A 20,802-nucleotide genomic window follows, 5' to 3' on the forward strand; every position below is an offset into this window, starting at 1 on the left:
TTGCAGTCCAGCCGCCGCCGCCGCAGACGAAGCCATGTCCAGTGCATTGCAATCAAACCCAAGAATACGAAGTGCTTTGAAGCCTTGAGCTTTGGCGTCATTAGCTACCTGTTTCCACTGCAATGTTTCAGCATATCATTGTGTGGTCAATGAGGCACTACATTGGTTCTTACCTGAGCCTGACTGCGACATGAATAGGAGGACGAGCCTCCGATACTATTGGAAACGGCCAGTCCAGCAAAATTGTTGTTCCCAAATGTTGCAGGTGCAAAAGAAAGAAGGATTATGCTGGCTATGGTGATTGTAGAATGCATTTTTTCGTTGATAGACTGTAAAAAGAGAGTGAGAATAAGTTCTAGCGAAACTCTGCCCTATTATAGCGAGCCAAATTACTGTCTCTTATGTCATTAGTGGGGAGAAATGAATACTACGGTATAGCTTCAGGACATATCTGTAGTTATTAGTCAGTTCGTTCAGAAACCATGAGATACAAAGCAATATTGGTAGATGCTCAACTATTCTTCCTAAGGGCAAACTTAGTGAATGTATCAGACCCAAAATCGTACTAAAATACATTCTTGGAATATCATTCTTCTGCTCGCAGCTGGCTGACGTTACATAGTCCCTACAGATGCTATAGCACCTCATTTTAGGGCATTAAAATGACATTGATGAAGCTATATATAGAACGCTCTCAACTTCGTATCCCTCAGTTCGAGAAATAGCGAACCCCAATTGTTATAAATCCTTGCCACTTCTCTAAACTGGCTAGGAGTGCTTTCAGACCAATGATCCCACTGGGAGATCCCGTGAGGGTATGCAGAGATCGCCTTCGCATTCGTGTCCAGGATTGAAGAAATAGGGTTTAATCATTATGTTATTAATAAAATGTTTTGAGACCAGAACTAATATGCAGGTCTTGTTGATAGTATAGAGTTTAGTATCCTGGTAGCCTTTATCGGTTTTACAAATTAGCATGCGTTTAAAGCGTCTCCTGGCAGGATTTTGCCGAAGATTCCGAAGCTCTGTTCAACGGCACCACCCGTCTTCCACAATTGGTCATCGTATTCGAAAGCAAATATTGTCATGCTTGTGTCACGAGCGGCACAGTTGATGCTGGAAATTGCGTTGTGCTCATCGGGTACGGATGGGGCTGCATTTCCATTATTGCTGCCTCGAGATGGCCAACCAGTCCTGAAAAGTAACTCAGTTTATCGAGACTTTGATACAAATGGAATGACGTACTCGGTAATGTATATCTTCTTTCCGGGGCACGCAGCTTGCAACGCGGGTTTGACAGTGTTGTAAAGGAAGCTACCAGCCTGCCCTGAATTTACACCTCCGTCATAGAATGCACTGGATTAGAGTATTAGATGTGTCGGCTTGAGACAAATCTTATGCTTACTGTGCATTTGCCCCAACAAAGTCGGCACCACACAGGGCGGGATTGTTTCGAATGTCAACCCAAGTGTGTACAGTGGAAACGGGGGTTGTAACGCCCACCGATCCGAGGTACCCTATTCCAGAGCATTAATGAACGGCATAAAGGCTTCATAAATTTGTATAGGAGTTACCTCGGACGTCGTATACTTTTGCCATAATGTTACCAACAGAATCTTGGACCTATAGAAATGGTTAACTTCTTAGATCGCAAAGAGCTTCTATCAATGGTGGTGCCGACCTCATTTCCAACCGTCAATCCGACATATCGGCCTGCTCCATATTTAGTGTATGCTGCACGGAATGTTTGCACATCATTGCTACAATCAATGAACTGTTAGCGCAAATACGCTAAGATAGAAATGCAACTGTACTTGATTTGGGTCATGCTAGCTGCAATAGTTCCCTAAAGACAAAGAAAGGTTGAGACCAAGGCATAGAACATCGTACAACTCATTTACAGATTGTGCATAGATTCCTGCCATGATTTGGAGGCCTGCAGAGGCTGCAGCTGAAGATGCAAGGTCAAGAGCATTGCAATCGAACCCGATGATACGTATTATCTTGAATCCCTGGCTTTTGGCATCGTTGGCCAGTTGATTCCACTGAATGACTTGGTTACTAACCGGCATCGAGTTGAGCAAAATACATTTACATACCTGAGCTTGAGAACGGCAGCCATAGGTCGTCGTTCCTCCTGGACTGTTCGAGACAGCCAGGCCTGACATATGGTTAGTCGCCAGTACAGGCGCCGTGAAGCTGAGAAGAACGGTAATTGCGATGGCGGTGAAGGTCCTGTGGAACATCTCGAAAGCTACAGTACATTTACATTGACTTACCCTGTATTTATAGGGTTCGAGAGGTCGAGCACAGGCTTGGAGTGATTCTTGCACGGATCGTAAGTCGTAACAGATGTACTGATGTAAAAAACGAGACAGTATGTTCGGACCGAAGCATGTGGTCAAATTATGAAGACATGTTAGACGAGGGCAAGGCCATTAGTGCATTGTTGCAAAGAATCCATCAAAGCGGAGTCATTGAAAGATCCATCCCATGCGGGAAACCCGAATAGACGCATCTCATGGCTAAATGGTAGCATCGTTGATGAGCTCGTACTATGCTAGCCGCACTTGTACAGGATCGACGTGAAAGCGTTCGACAGGTACGTCGTGTTCGTAGATAGCAAAAGTTTCTTCACAAACTTGGCTTGGAAGAAACAGTCAATGTTTAGAACCCTGCCGATACCAACACTCACCACTTACCACGATTGCTACCTTGCTACTCAACAGTTCCTAAAACAGCCCATAGGTTGCCAAAGTTGCAGGTATTGGCGTTGGCCATATTTAGATCTACTCGGGGTCGTCACACATGATCTAACTTGAGTTGAGGGCCGTTGCTTCGCACGGCGATACGAGTCCTTGATTTCCCTCACCCTATGATAAGATTAGATACTGATATCATCATATTGTATAATATAAATAAGAACATCATAAACATTACGTAAATATTTATGTTAAGTTGCGTGTACTGTAAACGCCAGTTCAATCGTCGAATCTAGGCTGCTTCAAATTACTCCAATCCCATCTTTCGCGATCCCATGAAGGAGGCCTGGTGATAACGTCAGGATGACATCGTACAGTATACTGATCCATCAAATTCTGAAAATCTGTATTTGCATTATAATTAGACAGTGTAGAGTACGAATTCGTGTTTGGGAAACCTACAGTTGCCTTTGCTAGTTACTATCAGCCTCGTTGACGGTAGTTGAAATGGCTCTTTCATCGATAGTGAAGTTGATGAGGCTGTCTCTTGAATTGAGTTGCTTGAGGTTATTGGCCGTGGAGGCACTGATTCTGTCATCGACCTCGCTGACGACTTTGCCCGACCGTTGCAGTTACTCTTTTTCCGTCTGTTGATTTGAATTTTTGAACGGCTCTACACAATGTATGTTAACGAAAATTAAAAGTGTCCTTAATGATGGTTCGCACTCACCTTGTGGTTATTCGAATGTCTCGTAAAATCGCATCTCTTGAGATGCTTTGTCCAATGTTGAGGGTCGAAGGGCCATTTCTTCGACAGTAATATGCTCTTCCCGCAACTTTTACACTCCACTGAGTTCTCAGTGACCGATGCTGCCAAGGGGTCACTCAGTAGGGCGTTACGCCTTGCGATAGCTCTTTTGTAGGAACTACTTTCCGTAGCGTTGTCGTGCAAGACGTCCATGTAGAAGTAGAACTTCGCTAACCAGATGTTTGGTCGTTGACATATGCAAGCACGTGCTACGTAGGCTTTTGAAGTCCGACGCGATGATATCGTTGCCTGCACCGATGGGGCGTGCATACAATCGATGTTATGGAGCGGTCGTTAGTTTGCGCGGTCGTGTTTTGGTATACCGTTGATGTAAGGCAGTGACAGTTCTCCTGAATTTTTTTTTTTCAAGGTTAACGTGGAGGCGTTTCAATCAACAAGACAGCGAGGAGCAATTCACCTCGCCACGATATTTTCCCCATATCTGTTAAACTGGGTGGATGTTCGAAAGCATGATTTTGTCAGACCTGTGTCAACAGATGTTGAGATAAGCTGTATATTATATGGGCCGAGGTTAGCACGTAGAACAAACTTCGTTTTGACGCCTTCAGTGAATGCAAACGCACATTCCGTTCAGGCGTGCAACAATCCTCCCGTTGCCCGTTCAACTCATTAACTTTCTGTTAATTCGTAGTACAGTATATGTTCTGAAGGATAGACAGCCAACGTGCTGTCAACCGGCTTCGGTGAGGGTCCGTTTATTTTCGTTCGTTCGATCTCAGTCCAAGCTCGTCTACAGTCAGGAGTGTGAGTATACATCGACTTTCACCGTGCAATCGGTCTCTCACCTGAATCAATGTATTCCAGACAACTAATATCGATTATACCCGTTGTACCGTATTCTCTCAGTAGTGCATCGAGGGGATTCGGTCATGTTATAGTGTCTCATACCACTCGATACAAGTTTGACCGCAGTAGACCGTTGACGGAAATGAAGAAAAGTGACTGGTATCGCATGGTTTCCACCCTAAAAGTTGCTTGAGGTTATCAGTGGCGCAACAATCTAAGAGGGGGAAAGTTGTTTGGGTGCTACTTACTGTCAGGATTCTTTTGTATTGATAGAGAGGCGTACCGCCCAGACCGTCGAGGGCACTTTGAAAATTGTTGATCACACTGCATTTATAAGTCAGTTGACTCTCAAATACTTTGGCATAAAACTAAACGACTTCATGTTGCATTGCGTCAGAAACCACGGAGTGTACGGAAGAAGATCATAGCAGGATGTGAATGGAATATAGGAGACATAGAGGAGTGTACGCAATGCACACAACAGAACCCCGGAAGCGGACTGAACAGGCATGTGATCTACCAAAATACCTACTGTCCACTTCCGTTACTCAGAACTGCTTACAGGTGTTACCTTTGTTTCACATTTGCTAATGGCCGTACAATTGTGTGCACTAGAGGAATGTGCGTCTTCAACAGGCAACAGTGCCCTCATCAGCACGCAGTCCTTCTACCTCGCACCTTCAGTACACTCCATCCAATGATACTCTTCACCACAAAAGATTCGCCCGCTCCCTCATCCTCCAACTTCTCCAACCATAGTTGATCAACAGCTCGTAACCGTATGAAGAGGATGGAAGAATGTACCGTGATGCCTGTGTTACCGTGAGTGTCAATGTATCCTCTGAAATATACTTTCATTTGAGTGCTCGTGTCTCTTTGCACCATCCATCCACCTTGGTCAACGTCTTTACGACAAACGAACGGATAGGTGCGAGACTGTGAGATTAATTGCCGTCTGCTAGGCGCTCGTGAGTTTCACCCTATATTGTCAACATAGCATGGCACTCACATACAAATAGAGATCCGGGTTCGATCAACCAGTCCGCAACACACTTACTCATACATTGTCGGTGCACACCTAACTGGGACAACGTCAATAGACGCACCGACATATAGCATAGAAAATGCGGTCCGACGGACGTTAGCGCGTGTATTGGTTTGGAATTCAGCAACCGTGCAACCTCAAATCACCCAAACAGAGATGGATCAAAGTTTCTTTGTACACCGCCTACTCTTCAACCCATCCAGTTTCCGTAAAAAACTGCTTAAACGGGAGTCGGTGTTTGCAATGTGGCACGTCGAGCGTACTGTCGTGAGTTTCAATGTGTTCATAGACCTTCGTCCGAGACATGCTGAAAATGGATGGGTCGTCTAACTTCAGCAAAAAAACACAAGACATTTACAACGCATGGGACGCGAGATACGGATTAAGACGGCGTCTGGCCAACTGTTAAACGCTAAAGTCTGTATGACTTGCTGTGTATCCACCGTATAGTTTCGCACTCACAATAATAGGTAGTTCCAATAAGAGGTGTATACAACACGATACGACCCGGCATGTTGGAGAAGTTGAAATTCCTAGATCAAAGTTGTATTCCATGGTACGTACCCATATTTGAAATGTCTAAATGCGGTGGCTTAATGCAAAATCTGCAGATGTTATTAGTTGGCTTCGTACGTTGTCAGTTTTTTTTTTTTTACGTGTTCGTGAAGGAATCCCAAGTAAGTCTAGAGAGGGTGATACAAATAACGTGAAAAGACTTACCTCTGTGTCAGTACTTCAACATGATAGTCCGCCTCTTGACTATGGACATTTATTGGGGTCTTTGTATCTGCGGTGTAACGTCAGGCAATACAATTGCGCGCAACAGGGCACTTCAATGGACCAAAATCATTATGCCACACCTATGAACCATACACCAGCATATAAATGCGCTTAAGAATAAACCATACCTACGTCGTAGGTTTGTTTCGAACAGGCTATCCGAGCTGAACGAGTATTCAAGATGACCTATATCAAACAAAGCGTTTCCGTAGCACCTGCACCGCATCGAGTGTGACTGATATGGCTTGTAGTGGTTCGTTCGGATAAATATTCGTTTGGAGGTCGATGCAGAGTCTGAGTCTGTTCATGTCGGTATCAAGATGGCCTTCGTATCGATGACCTGGGCGATTCGGGTGAGTCTTCGACACCTGGCGATACTCTCGATTATGACACTTATCTCAACTCCTAGCAACGGACACCATATACCAGAATGCCGTTGTATATTGGACAACATCTCAGGTAGGTCGCCTGGTGTAAAGTTAAAGTTTATCATGTCCAGAGTCATGCGCGTATGACATCGTAAGCTTTTATATCCTGATTATGTTTGAAATTTACTCACCATCGCCTACAAGAGGGCGTGATATCTGTCTCGGCTTTCATTCAATCATGGCTTCTCATGGTCTACAGCGTCTGAGTCGCTGATTCGATGTTGTAGTAGCCCGTAAACAGCATTATCAGCCAATGTTCGCTTGTCCGATTTCCGTTTGGAGCCCGCGCTCTGAATGCCGAACAATCCGTGACCAGCGACGAAAGTCCATATATGGTGGCCTTCCCATTTTCCATTTGCCACGTAATTTGTATCCCGCCAACTTCTTACCATCACCTGCATCTGCGGCCCCTCAAAACCAGCGAACAAAGAATGGACGTAAATATAGGTAAGGCAGCATTCTTCGTAAACCTTTTCTAACAACAAACTAACGAACTTATTTGTTTCCTCTTTATTTTACAGTCGCAGCATACGGATTGGCTTTCAGCCATGCCTTGGCCATTTTTTTGGTCGTCTTCAGGCTCATTATCAGGCGGTGCGACAAACGGTGTTGGTACGACGATGGGCTGGCGGCTGTGGCTGTGGTTGCAGACTTTGTCATTGCCCTCACATTGTTTAAATTGGGTGCGTTGTGATACTTTTTTTTTTTTTTTTTTTCTTTTTGTAGCCAGTCTTTTTTTATTTTACATTGATTGACATATATCATGGGGTTGCTATGTATAGCCATCGACACACCTACCGCCCTTCCTGTTTCCTACCGAGTCGAACTATTTGCGTTCTTTATAGTTTTGTGGTGCGTAGTCACTTTCCACAACAAGCATGGCCACTTATTACTACGAATGCGCTGTCCAGGGTCTCCCGCGCCAGTATAGTGCTATCACCGAATCGACTGCACAAGGCCAAACAACTCCGTGTATTATGGGGCTGGCTGTACGCTGTCATATTCATCGCAATCGGCATTATCTTCTCCACTTTCGCCATATTTGTGTGCAAGGTCAACACCGATTGCAAGTCGGATACTGTGTGTCCATGCCAACCACCTTACATTCTGCTGTTGTTTTCTCTTATAGGTAAGTCACACTTCATCTAATCGACTGCCCATTGCTGACTGCTATATAGCTGAACTCATTGCTGATATCTTGATTATTCGACGAAGCTGGACTATACTAATAGTAGAAACCCGCGTGTCCTTTTTCAGACTGACGCACCGTTGGCGTGCCGTCGCGTTAGGTTACAACAGCAGCGTTTTCATAATGCTGTCCAGCGCCGTGTGGTTCGGGATTTACGTCAAGTTAGCTCAACAATATCCAATGTTAGTTGTGTATGCATTAAGCGCTACTGTGAGTTCTTTATCTACACCATCATCTACAACATTGCTTCATTCTGCCTCAGGCCCTCGTGTCCTTATTGGCCATCAATGTGCCCGTCATCACGGGACCTCCAAGCAACAAAGGTCGTCGCACCCGCCTTCCAGTTGCGGGGCAAGACGTCATTCAACTAAATCGTCTCCAACCAACCACCGCTGCAGGACATGATGTTATTCAACACAATCGTCTCCAACCGATGACCGATGCGGTAAATCACGAAACATTGGCAAATATAGCAGAGGCAGTGGATCGCAACGCTTCCAAGATATACAGTGACAAAGATTCAGGCAAGGACATACAGTTTAGGGCGCCCAATAATTCTGTGGAAAGTTTGTTCGACGACTAGTAAACCGTATGCCAGTGCATGGTATCAATCCACACAATTAGCGCAGTCGATACATGAATGTTCAGTGTTATATAGATAGTTGCATGCTATATATATATTTTATAACTCGTTGATGAGGATGTCTGTATTGGTTACATTGTAGAGCATACAACACATATGACATACAGTAAACAATTATGGCAAATGAGTACTAATGTAAATATCGTGTTCGTGTCTCATCTGATTCCGATTAGCATTCTTTCTCTTTTGAGTTTCATAGGCCACACAACAATTTTCGGTTGGCGTCAATAGCTCGCCATCCACTATTTGATCAGCTCCTCGATCAGTGGGCAGTACTTGTTTGACCACCAATACCACGCCATTGGTATCCTTCCTAGAATGCACACGTCTGACGCATTTACCCGCGTGTTCTCCTTCAATGATGGCTAATAACCCAAAGTCGTGCTTGATGGTAGGATGTTTGGGCTTTATATGGGTCGATTCAATCCGTAACGTCCGCTTCGAATTGGGTGTAAATCGCATCATGCACAGCTGCCCATCCACGTCCTCCTGAACGATTACAAACAACGGAGAAACGTGTCCATCGACGGTTGCCTCTTCCACCGTCAAAGGAACTCCAATCAGCTCTCGTTTCAACAAAAGATTACAAGGAGTGGTTAAAGATGCAACGTTGGTACCGTCGCTTGAATTTACGACGACGGTTCCTATGCTAATGCTTGTTAAATCTTCTGAATGGTCAGATGGATCCCACGCAGGCGAGGTGTCCTCAATAGTATCAGGCAATGGTGTATGTCTGCCACTGTCAGCGCTTTCAGTTCCTGTGGTTATTATGATCGATGGGTTGGCGAAGTTACGAGACTGGTGGACAGCGTTCGAATCATACGTCTTCGACAGGCTTAGAGGCTCAAAGGTACTACAAGCCGTGAGCGCGAGTACAAATCGGTAAATGAAATACGCTTACCTGTATTCCAGTACGTCGTCTCTGTTCAAAACAATTTTCTTGAAGGGATTCGACGGATCATATCGAGTCGGCTCTACAACTAAACGCAACTCAGGTTGACCTGTTCTTGGGCTTACGGACTGTAGTACCTCGGCGACAATGCCGATTAAGCCTTTGAACGTATGATGTACCTTGCTCACTATCACAGTTACACCTTTCCAACGATGATATCGGGTCGTGTGTGATGTTGGGATAAGCGCGAGGAGCGATGAAGGCTGACATGTCGTCGCATCTCCCAGAGAAACGAAATTCCTGTGCATATATATAATCTGAGATGTATGCATGAGCCAGAGTATATATACGGTTAAATGACAAATACTTGCCTCCAACATCGAGTCGGCTGTATTGATTTGCTGGTCTTTTGTAGTGCCTTGCTTATCGATTAGTTGTATTTCATCTCCCTTGATGTCCACGACCCAACCCGATCGTCCAGCATTAACGCCAGCGTCAACCCCTACGTAATCCCCTATTTCGAAATGTTTTAAGATGTCACTCCATACGGTGCGTATTGTTGTCAACAGCTGGGTCGTAGTTGTATCAACTCTGTGGATTTCAGTTTCGTTGTAATGTTGACCAGTTTCGTCATGGTCGCAGCCTTTGTTGTATATATCGACATCGACCATATTATCGTCGTCGGCTTGCGCAATGACTCCGAGCCAACCTGTAGATCTCATTACCACCCATTCCATGGTTCGCATGATCCATTCCTTTGGCTTTGGTATCGGCGCGTGATGGAGTGCGGGATGCCCACTCATACAAAATGATGTATACGTCACGTAACTCAGACCTTCACGACATGAGGCAACGTGTCTGGGATCGTAGTCCACCCGGGCCAAACCATGCTCAAAGATCAGATCACCTACGCGATAGACAGATGCTCTGCCTGATTCTATGTATAAATGAGAGTTACGAAGGCCTGTCGGATCGAATAGCTTAGGCGCGGGCACCGCAGTGTATGTCTTCCGTTTACGAGATGACTTCGTTTTGGTGGACACGTACTCGTAACGGGGGATCATAAGCATTGACACCCCCCACGATCCTTTCGAAACGACAAAGCCTACATCGCCTTTGTATACACCTCGTTTAACCTTGAGCCATTTTCCGACCGATAGGTTCGTAATGTCCCCTCCCATGTACAACAGTTGCTGAGCCTCATTCTTATCGATCGGACTCAGGAGCACGTCCGTAGTTTTTACGATGATGCCGGGCGATCTTTTGATAAGGTCAATCATAGGCTGATCCATCAAACATTCCAAGTATATGTATCCATGTACAGAACTGCGTGAAAACGCGGACCGAATATGATGTTCTCGGCGCGAGTTTTTGAGTAAAGAAGCGACCGCGATTTCTTCGTATCCGACCTTACGTATTGTTCATCGATATGGTTGGCAACACACAAATTTAATTCGATGGTATTAAACTTACTTTACATCCAATCCTCCATGTAGGATAGTCCGTGGGCAGATTTTCGAAGCCCGAATCAGTGTTTCCGTGCGGTGACAAAACAGTAGGATTGTCAGCGTTTGAATACAATGGTTCCACACCCCGGTACATATCAGAGGCGGGCAGTGAGTGAGATCTACCACGTGTTCTCTCTTCAATTTGTTGAATTACGAGGGCCAGTCGGTCTCTCTTTGTAACAGGAATGGGTTTGTCCATTGCCACAGATGATGAACCGTCACAATCTTCATGGGATTGAGTTCCGTCGTCGATGAAGCATTCTGCGAGTAAATTTGGTTTATCTCGTATGTTGGAATGACATGAGACTGAGTAAAACGAAATATTATGCGCACCAAATTCGTCAGATTCGGCTGAACCATCCTCTGAATCTCCGTGATCGACATTCGCTTCTAAGTCCAAGAATGGGTTGGGAGCCATAGGTAGTCTAAAAAGAAGCAGAAAAAAAATTAAAAATTTGCCGTTTATATGTATAGCATTGCGTGAGTAGATATAGACATACTAAAGCAACGACTCTGCAAAGCAGTCGCTGACAGGTTTAAGGTGTTCTTCAAAATGAACTATCGATTTGAACACATTTAGAATACCATCAATATTTCTATCATATATCGTAATATAACCTACAGCCTAACAAATATTGTATATTAGCCTTGAAGATACGAATACTGGTACGATGTGGCAGCAAATGACAACGTCGAAAAAGGTGTTCAAGTCGGATAGGCACAGTTCTTAAACAGAGCGGTGAACGAAATTTCGGCAAGTTCCGATATCCCTTTGATGCGAAGGTATTAAAGGAACATGTACGACATTCTCCCACGCTTTTGGATCGTCCTTTCAACCACACGATGCTCGATGCAATGTAGTCTATGGGTTCAGATTATACAGCTGAGTCTAATAGACTGATACGCTGCGACACTATCGAACGATAAATACCATACTGATATGAATATAAACAGTTGTTATCTGAGCATGTATCAACTGAGGCCTCCATAACCATAAAACACTTTGGATAAATTTTCATCTTATTCCCTCGCGTAAATAGCATACAATGCATGTTTCAAGTTTCCCCCATTTACGGAAATGCGTAGCCATTGAGATACATCATTAACAAGGTCATGAACATTACCCTCCTTTACGCATCTATTTCCAGTAGTAATGCCGTCGTGGAACCACACGTCCCCTTGCAGGTCAACATACCGAGAAACAAAATGATGTTGCCCGCCGTAGACAACCCCAGTAAGCTTATACTCTACGTTGAAACTATCCGATTTGAACATAATATCAGGGTTTATAGCAAACCGTGGCGAGCATATATCCACTGTCATAATGTAAGGTAATCGTTCAACCTTATGGCATAGCGACATATATACGATATGCTGATTTTGTGCACACGAAGGGCAATTCTTCGAACTCAATCGTTGAGCATCGCTCAGGTTAAAACCTAAACTGTCTGAAATAGAAGACACCTCCTGGGAGTCGTCGTGGAAAACGCCAGTGCGTGCCACACTTATATATTCGCCTAGTCGCATTACGGGTCTTTGGTCATTGTAGCCGCATTTACTGCACACGAGAACAGACATTCCAGAAGATCGCTGGCCCATCACAGCGGTCATAACTCTGTCAATGTATGTCATATTTGGACCCATAGGAAAATCAAGCGGGCTGCGTGAGTGCATATCGTTTCTGACGTCGTTTCGTGCGCTCTCTAGAGAAATTGATCCATTCTGCACAAGTGCGAATTGTCCGCTGAGTCTGTCTAATAACGGTGTCAAATCACTGAATCTATTGGTCCACATCTCAGGTGCACTTATCCATAGGTTATATAACACGGTAAAGATGGAGTCGTAACTGCAACTGTAGTTGTCCGCGTCCCACTTTGTACCTACAGGTAGGACCGCAAACTCGGAGGGTGTGCTTAGCAACATTCGTTTCCTCGGTCCTATACAGTCTGAGCGAATTGGTTGGCGCTTATTGCGCTTATCTTTTGCCCTGTCGGTGACAATTGCCTTAACACTGTTGAGAGACCAGGTGCCGTCCTTTTCCGGAGTTCTGATAAGCTGCTTTGATGAAGAGACTGCCAAGGTAGGATGCCAGTCTGTACCAATGGATTGCGATACGTCGAGAAGCATGAAAGACCGAATTGTCGGATTCCTTAATCCATGCAACACGCCGTCTGGAAGCTGTCCATTGTATTTCATGGTGGTGATATGATCTAATATATTGAGTTCACGGAATTCCTGGCGCAGGTGCCCACTAATACCCTTTGTAATCTTAGACGCATCGAATCTACCGAGTAAGATGGTACCACTGGCGTTCGAACTTCTAGATACACAGGTGTAATAAGACGAATGATCCTTACAATGATCTAAATGTATCAAGTTATAATCTCGCGTCTTACCTTGAGACGAATAATCGGTCATGGCAAAATTGGGCAGCACTAATACCTGCTGGCGGTTTACATTGATTTTTGTGCCAGACTTGAGAGTACATGTTACTCGAGACGACGTTCGCGTAAGTGGAACAACATTAACAGGCAAGTCAGCTAATGATACAGGGTTCGGCGGTCTGATTAATTCCACGAACAGCGTATCAAGTACAGGTCTACCAAACGCACCAACAGAAGATTCCCATCCTACGACGACAGCCTCCTGTCCTTTAGTGATACACAACTCTGTGGCGTCGTTATGCCGTATCATAACTGGCAGACCTACGCACAGAGAAAGTTTTGCTGGCACTTGTTCGCTAGAACAGGCGCTGCGACCCCATAGGGCTTCCTGAAGACGCTGGGACATCTTTGTCTGTTTGGTTGCTTTAGACGATCCTGATGGTCGTCCGCGAGGCCTGCGAGTTTCTCCTTCTTGTGTACCCAGACTATCGACAGAGAAAAAATGATGCAATGTACGTCCGCTCTCTTTAGCGTATCTTGCGATGCCCTGCTCATTGAACCTATCCTTTTGATTATTCCACGCAGTGATAACAGATACGTTGCGAAAAGCAGGGTCAGTCAATATAGGTTTACCTTCAATAGTCGTCAGTTTAGAAGCTAACCTTGACTTGAGGAACGATATATCAGCGTCTGTACAGGCGGCATACCGCATGTTTTCAAGTGCAGTGCGCAACTTTGCGTCTTCCTCAGTCTGCGTTTTTTGTCTCATGTTTTGTTTTAGAATAACGACAGTCGTGAATTGGTGCCAGAATATCTTGCCTAGAGTAGCTTCTTGCTCGGACACCTTCATGCGAGCGTCTTGCGTATGTTTAATGGAAGGACTATAAAAGGGGAGATTACCTACCGGCGGTAGCTGAGCGAAGTCACCAGCTAAGATCATTGATATACCTCCGAACAGTGTATCGTCGTTAAACACTTGTGACAGACGTCTACTAATGGCATATAAATCCCTCGACGACAGCATAGATATTTCATCAATAAAGATATACTTGACACCCTTTAATCGAGCTCGTACGTCATTTATTACTGCGACTTCGTTTTTTGAAAAGTCTTGACCACGATCCGACTTGGACCGTATTCCTAATACACTGTGATAAGTAGATCCGTTGAGGAGTGCAGCAGCGGTACCTGTGGGTGCGAGAACCACAAATCGGTGAGATTCGCCTCTCGACTCAAACATATGAATGATAGATTTGATCACTTGACTTTTGCCAGTACCGCCCATGCCACCGAGATGCATCCTCAGCTGACCAGGCGACAGCAAACTAGCGTGATTGGCAACAATACGGAAAGCCCTTTCCTGTTCCGTATTCAAGGTGAAATCGGCGACTGTAGAATCTACTAACACATTATGTTCCATTTGCTTTGCCTTGTACGACCTGAGCAGATAATCCGAAGAAACTACTTTGACGTCATTAGTAGACTCTTCGTTGGAAATATGAATGTTTGTTATATCATCTGAGGGATCTGAAGGCACGTAACCGGACAACTTCTGTTTAAACAGTCTAATTTTTTCAGCTTTTATTAGAGATGCCCAGCTCGTATGCGTCTTGTATTCAGCAGGCCTGAACATGCTGACTTCTTGACATGTAACATCGCTAGAGGCGTTAGAAAACAATCCTGCAGATTGTATGATGCCATCTACTTCTCGCTTTAACAACACCTCTCTGCGGTATGCCTCACCAATCTCTTCATAATCTAAATGATCTTCACCGAATTCAAGGCCGACAAAGTCGTTGTATTGATCGTCGAGACCGCAACCATCAGGATAGAGTTCATCCGTGTAAACATCTTGTTGTTCTCCGTCTTTCCTTCTTAACTGTGCGTGAAAATCGTCTCTGTCGTCTAAACATTCATATCGCAGATTAAAGTTATCCATTAGTTTCAACTGTCGGTCGGAAAAAGCGTAAATGGTGAATGCATGTTCCCAAGTCTGATGCAATGATTTCAAATCTAACCCAGACCTCCAAGGTTTGAACAAGGTCAGCATACTGCAACAATAATACTCTCTGTCGCCTTTGTCGCGCCGTGGAAGGGGACCGCCTAGAAAATTGGGGACAATATTGTGCGCTCGGGATGAGTCACATTTGACTACGTGAGTGGAATAAAGAGGGTGCTCCTCAGTGAAACGTTCAAAACTTCTTTTGTTTATTTTAATATTTTTTCGCACACCGTCATATTTAACACGTTGATCAGAATCATCATCTGCAGGTATACCAAGACATGCATCAATGAAATCTTCCATCCCCCCGCCTTCACGTATGTCGGACGCATGATCATCTTCGAAGGTGAGTGTTTCACTACGCAAACGCTCCATTTCATTTTTAGTGAGCTTACGGCGCTCATAAGATCTAATCCAGTCGAATAGAGACATGTCTTCTTGAGTGACTGGGCGGTATTTATAATCATCTACATTACTAGAACCTACATAATGACCGTCATGTCGAGCTAATATAACTTTCTGTTCTTCATCTTCAGCATTTTCTAGATCCTCTACGGTAGGTAGGTGGGCGGCTTGGTCATCAGTGATACCGGATTTATGACTGCTCCTTGCGTCACTTACAAAACTTCTCCACCAAAAAGGTACAAAGGTATGATCAGTGTAATGATCAGGGTTGCCCAATAAATACAAGGAGGCCATCGGAGAACCTATCTCCATCTTAGAAGACAGAGAGTTGACAATTTTAAGCATCAACCTTCTGCCTGCGTCTTTACCTTCAATCTTGACATCGTCTTTAACTTTTTTTTCTTCACGTTCAAACACGTCATACATAGAGGTAAATATCTGATACGTTTTCAATGCGGGTTTGCTAATATAGTCTGATATATAATATATTATTGCTTTTATCGAAGTACCCGACAACAGACATGTCACGTCGGTATTACTTCTTGTGAGGTACGACAGCGGAAGAGTAAAGGTATTTAACATCGCTTCCAACTTTTTCAAAAATATGTGACCGTCGACGTGATCGACTTGAGACTGTTCGTACAGCCTTCGCGGAAATCGTGCTTTACAATTTCCATTCCAATCCAGGCAACCTTTCGGGCCCTTAGGCATATTTTTTATACCTTTTGATCCGTCAGGGTCATCAATTTGCTGACCGTATGAAACAGTGCATCTGTGCACATTGGACTTCAATATGATATCATCGACTGTAGTTTCGTAATTGTCCCACCATTCAGCATTAGAAATGCATGATGTGCAGTGGTCCGGACCATTGGAATCTTGACAAGCATGTTCTACCGGTATAGGGAGTGTTAGAGTCGGATCTGCGTAACTGGAATTTACAGCCTCGTCATCCTCTTGTATAATTGAATGAAGTCCATCAATTTCTTTGTCGTAAATATGTGGCACGCGGTCTTTAACAGTCTGCATGTTTCCTGTAAGAAATTCGCCTTGATGACAGCCTTCCAAATATGATAGAAGGCTCGCCTGAAATGCAGAGTCGTTGTTCATAATACGGTCACGGATTTGCTGTGGAGACAAGCAATTCTCAATCCATAGTAACATATGCAAATGTAAGGTGAGTCTTCCCTGCTGTTCTACCGTACCATAGTACGCTGAAGTTTTACCATACAAACCTCGATGAATATTGGATCCGACGCCTAGCACGTGTTTAATAAACAATTCAATTATGAGATGAAAAAAACGGGCAGCCGATACGGGATTCTGTGCAACCAGTCTATTCCTTTCAGAAGAAGGTAATATGTCTGGTGTAAAGGTCAGCTGTTCTTTGGCATAATATATTGATATAGGATGTCTGTTATCGGCAGGTGACAAGGTTATAAACCATATTGGGCAACCTTTGAAAGAAAGCAAAGACCATATCTCATTGCGCATATACTTTTTAGACGTGATTGACCCTTTAACATATCCTCCAACGTGGTCAAGATCATCTAAAAGTTTGTAACAGTCTTTCTCACTGTCTGTTTCAGGTGATACATGGTCCCCATTTACAAGACGAGAGGAAATGTCTTGAAGAACCGTTTTGTCTATAGAGAGCAATCTTTTAGATATCGCATCAAAATTACGGCGTTTTGCAACAAGAAAGCTACCAGTAACGCCACCTTTCAGTTGCTCGTGATTGAATGCAATAATAGGAAAATAAAGGTCGCGCTGGAAACGCTTATCATGGTGCATAAGCAGTATTCGCTTATGTTCTGACTCTGAAAGTTTACGCTTATGACAATGCTGACCTATTCCACCATAACCGTAAGGAAATAGCCAAGGGAACATCTGCGGATAGGCCTGAGGATTATCGTACATAGACTGCGGTTTTGGATCATGCCCAATAGCTAGCATTTTGCCTTCATTTTCTATGTGTTGCAAGGCTTTTGCCTTCAAAGCTTGTATGGACATATTGCCATAGTCTGTTCCACTCAAGCCATGGACAGTAAACGGACAAGGTCCGTCTACAGTTCCTTCATCTTCGCCTTCGTCGTGTAGACTCATTGTAGACTCCATACGATTAGTACCGTTGCGCTGTCTGTAGTCTACAGCTACGGGGACACCTATCAGCGGGTAAGACTGGAGATTTTTCTTGGATATTTCAAGATCAATATAATCCTTATGGTTAAGTTTCAACCATTCCAGAGCATCTGCGACCTTATTGCGACGCACTAGCATTGGACTACGCTTGAACTCTTCTTCCGTGGGTTGGGTTGGTCCTGTAAATATAAAGGCAAGTACCTCGTCAAGTTCTGGCTTTGAAGGAGGTAATTCATGATACACTTTCAGCGTTGGATTAGAGTACATGATGACATTTGCTGTCATTTTAGCCCGCCCAGAGGAAACTCTGACCAGACAGCGATTATGCCGAATGCGAGCAATCATCATGCGCTCTGCAAACGAAAGATCTTGCAGCTGAGAAGGTATTTTACCTAACCACAAATGATTTGCAAGCGAATGTCTCGGCACATGACCTTTTTTCAACGCAGCAGAGCAAGTATCGCATACATGGTTACATGCAGGATCGATCACAGGGCCCGGGATGTCCTTCACCGGGTCGTCAGGATGTAATCTCTCTACACGGGTAGCTCCCTCAACTGCGAGTATGTCAAGGGGATGATCAAACATAGACAAGTGAGTTAAATTATGCAAAGGCTGCAGCAGACCGCAGACCATGCAGCCTGCTTCCTCCAGTAGAGATGCAGATGAATCAGCGCAAAATCCATTGATGATTTCCTCTATCAGAAGCTTTGACGGTGGTTGTGGCGGAAACACATGGTCGTTTGAAGTGTGGTCAGAGTCTGATGTGGATACAAAAGCATCACCGTTGAGCATGTCAACATCGGAATTAGCAGATTCTGCGCCTGCCTGCCTCTGACGTTCTCGAGATGCTCGTTTATGTAGAACATTTTGGTTACGATTATGCATGATTGACTCTTCTGAATTGACTGTACTAGGTATTGCCTCAAAGATATATAAATGAGTGGAACATATACCACATTCATGACCATCTGTTAATTTTATCAGAGCAGATTTTTTGGTCTTGGAATTAAATGATGTAATACCGTGTTCTTTCAGTACATCCCGAAGCTCGCTTGAAGTGAGCCATTTGGTTGCACTTTGTATAGAAAATCGACAAAGAACTAGACGGCGTTTGTGGGGTGCGGACGCTTCGGCAGAGAGAAATGACTCTAAATCACGTATGTACGGCATATACCTAACGAACTTGTATGTATCACTATAATTAAACGATGCTGTGCCACTATAGGGTACAATATGACTTTCTATTAAAGCAGATGAAACGAAGCGAGAAAAATTTACAGCACTGTCTGTAAGTTCAAACTGCCGATCTGGATTACAAGAAGATGAATTGCTCTTAATTTTTCTATCTGACACTGATACCACACGTTCAAAAATACAGACATTACGAAGGCAAGTTCCGCACACATGATCACGCAAAAGTTCAATGGCATTGCCTCTATTTGTGGTTGAATTGATGCCGTACACTCCATGTAAACTTGCAATAGACCTAATTTCAGAAACAGACAGCCAACTAGCAGTGTCAAAGAGAGAGAACCTAGCAACTATTAAATCAGATATATTGTCAATGGAAGTTGAAATGTGAGCGTCTGTAGCAAGGTACTTCACAAATCTGTATTTAGTTTTAGCTTGAACGGAGGCACATCCCGTATCTTGTACCACACGGTATCGCAAAATCTCTGAGCTGACAACCTTTGAAACACCGCCACCTCCGCCTTGCAAGACATCGGAAGGATGATAGTATGAGCATTCAGAAACATTAGCAGTAAATGAGATGTAGTGGAAATAGTTGAGACCGAATAACCAGGAACACTGAAACGGATACATTAGAACGCCCTTCGATACTATATTAATGAAGGGATATTTCTCTGACCAAAGACGAGGTTGCGTGTAATGTCTGTCGAGCGTGAATTGATGCAAGGCGCATCTTGGCAAAATGGCTACCAGGCACCTATTATATTCCCACTTCCTGAGATGATTACGTTGGAGCAACAGAGATACTAAAATAGAAACTCTACGTGTATACGTTGCAGGCGTGAATCTTAACCACAAATAAGCCGACATTGAATGACAATCAATATATATGAAGCGGCGAAATTGCGAGTGCAACAAACGCACATTTCCATACGAGTGGGACTGTTTGACGGGTATCTCAGAAGCGGACGTAGTAGTACGATTCAAGCAATGCATAACATGAACTAATACTACAGTAAGACGCACTCTACAAACTTTGTGCCCACTTGATACGCTGCTAGATCTAGTACATGTACGACTACGCAATAGATTATTGCCAGGAAATCGAACATCGTAGGTTGGAAATTCCCCACAGGGTAAGCAAAAGTCTATTGACCAATTATTTGTTTTAAACAACTGTTGATTGACAGCTATACAACTACTAAGCATCGATATTGTTCGAGAATCACCAGCATAATTGGATGCGTTCAAGGAGTGTACATTAATGCAACATTGTATGTGGCCACATAGGATTCCTACAAAATAGCGACAAATGTCAGATCATACACAGTACACATAAGGAGAAGATAACTCACCCCAACCAGAAACTAAAATAAAAAGAGCGTAGAAATGAAGTGATGCGGCGAGCATATATAAAAGAGTAATGTAAGTTTCAAGGTAAATAGATATGTTCACTAGTCTGATGGATATGAGTGTGAGATCGATCAAGGGGGGGGGGGAGGAATGTGTAGGAATAATTAAAGGAATCGCATCGAGGACCCTCGATTTATATAAGTAGACACTGACAACAGGTAACACCGGGTAACTCTGTGTAGCGTACGATTATTGACAACGGGCGCTTAAATTTTGGCAGAGGGGACACGCAAAGGAAAAGCATATGTCCAACTGTAATGCCATGATAATATGTATGTATTATTATATCGGGAGAAATTTGTACGGAAGACAAGTAGAATATGATACGAAGCAGTTGATAAGACAGAATACTAACTGGATATTCAAAGATACAGGAAGCAGAGTACAAATGACACGAAGAAAGAACAAAAACATTGAAGTAATAGACTACGCGACGTATATGATACCAAAAAATAACAAC

At 43.9% G+C, this 20,802-nt stretch overlaps 3 protein-coding genes across 3 annotated transcripts; 1 reads left to right on the forward strand and 2 right to left on the reverse strand.

The window, feature by feature from the left end:
- Positions 1-971: 971 nt before the first annotated feature.
- JR316_0007088 (Cell surface mannoprotein MP65) lies at positions 972-2,246 on the reverse strand (the record flags this gene model as incomplete). Its single annotated transcript, XM_047892831.1, has 7 exons — positions 972-1,194; positions 1,246-1,356; positions 1,406-1,517; positions 1,575-1,623; positions 1,682-1,760; positions 1,815-1,846; positions 1,902-2,246. 7 exons carry the CDS (start codon positions 2,244-2,246, stop codon positions 972-974), a joined length of 951 nt encoding a protein of 316 aa, XP_047748113.1.
- A 5,202-nt stretch (positions 2,247-7,448) lies between these two features.
- JR316_0007089 (uncharacterized protein) lies at positions 7,449-8,342 on the forward strand (the record flags this gene model as incomplete). The annotated part of the gene is made up of 2 exons (XM_047892832.1): positions 7,449-7,559; positions 8,022-8,342. The coding sequence occupies 2 exons, from the start codon at positions 7,449-7,451 to the stop codon at positions 8,340-8,342; spliced, it is 432 nt and encodes a 143-aa protein (XP_047748114.1).
- Positions 8,343-17,010: 8,668 nt separating this feature from the next.
- Positions 17,011-18,623, reverse strand: JR316_0007090 (uncharacterized protein; the record flags this gene model as incomplete). Its single annotated transcript, XM_047892833.1, has 3 exons — positions 17,011-17,050; positions 17,071-18,110; positions 18,204-18,623. The coding sequence occupies 3 exons, from the start codon at positions 18,621-18,623 to the stop codon at positions 17,011-17,013; spliced, it is 1,500 nt and encodes a 499-aa protein (XP_047748115.1).
- Between the last annotated feature and the right edge of the window lie 2,179 nt (positions 18,624-20,802).

This window comes from Psilocybe cubensis, chromosome 6 (assembly GCF_017499595.1).
Source record: "Psilocybe cubensis strain MGC-MH-2018 chromosome 6, whole genome shotgun sequence".
In the NCBI taxonomy this organism is placed as follows: domain Eukaryota; kingdom Fungi; phylum Basidiomycota; class Agaricomycetes; order Agaricales; family Agrocybaceae; genus Psilocybe; species Psilocybe cubensis.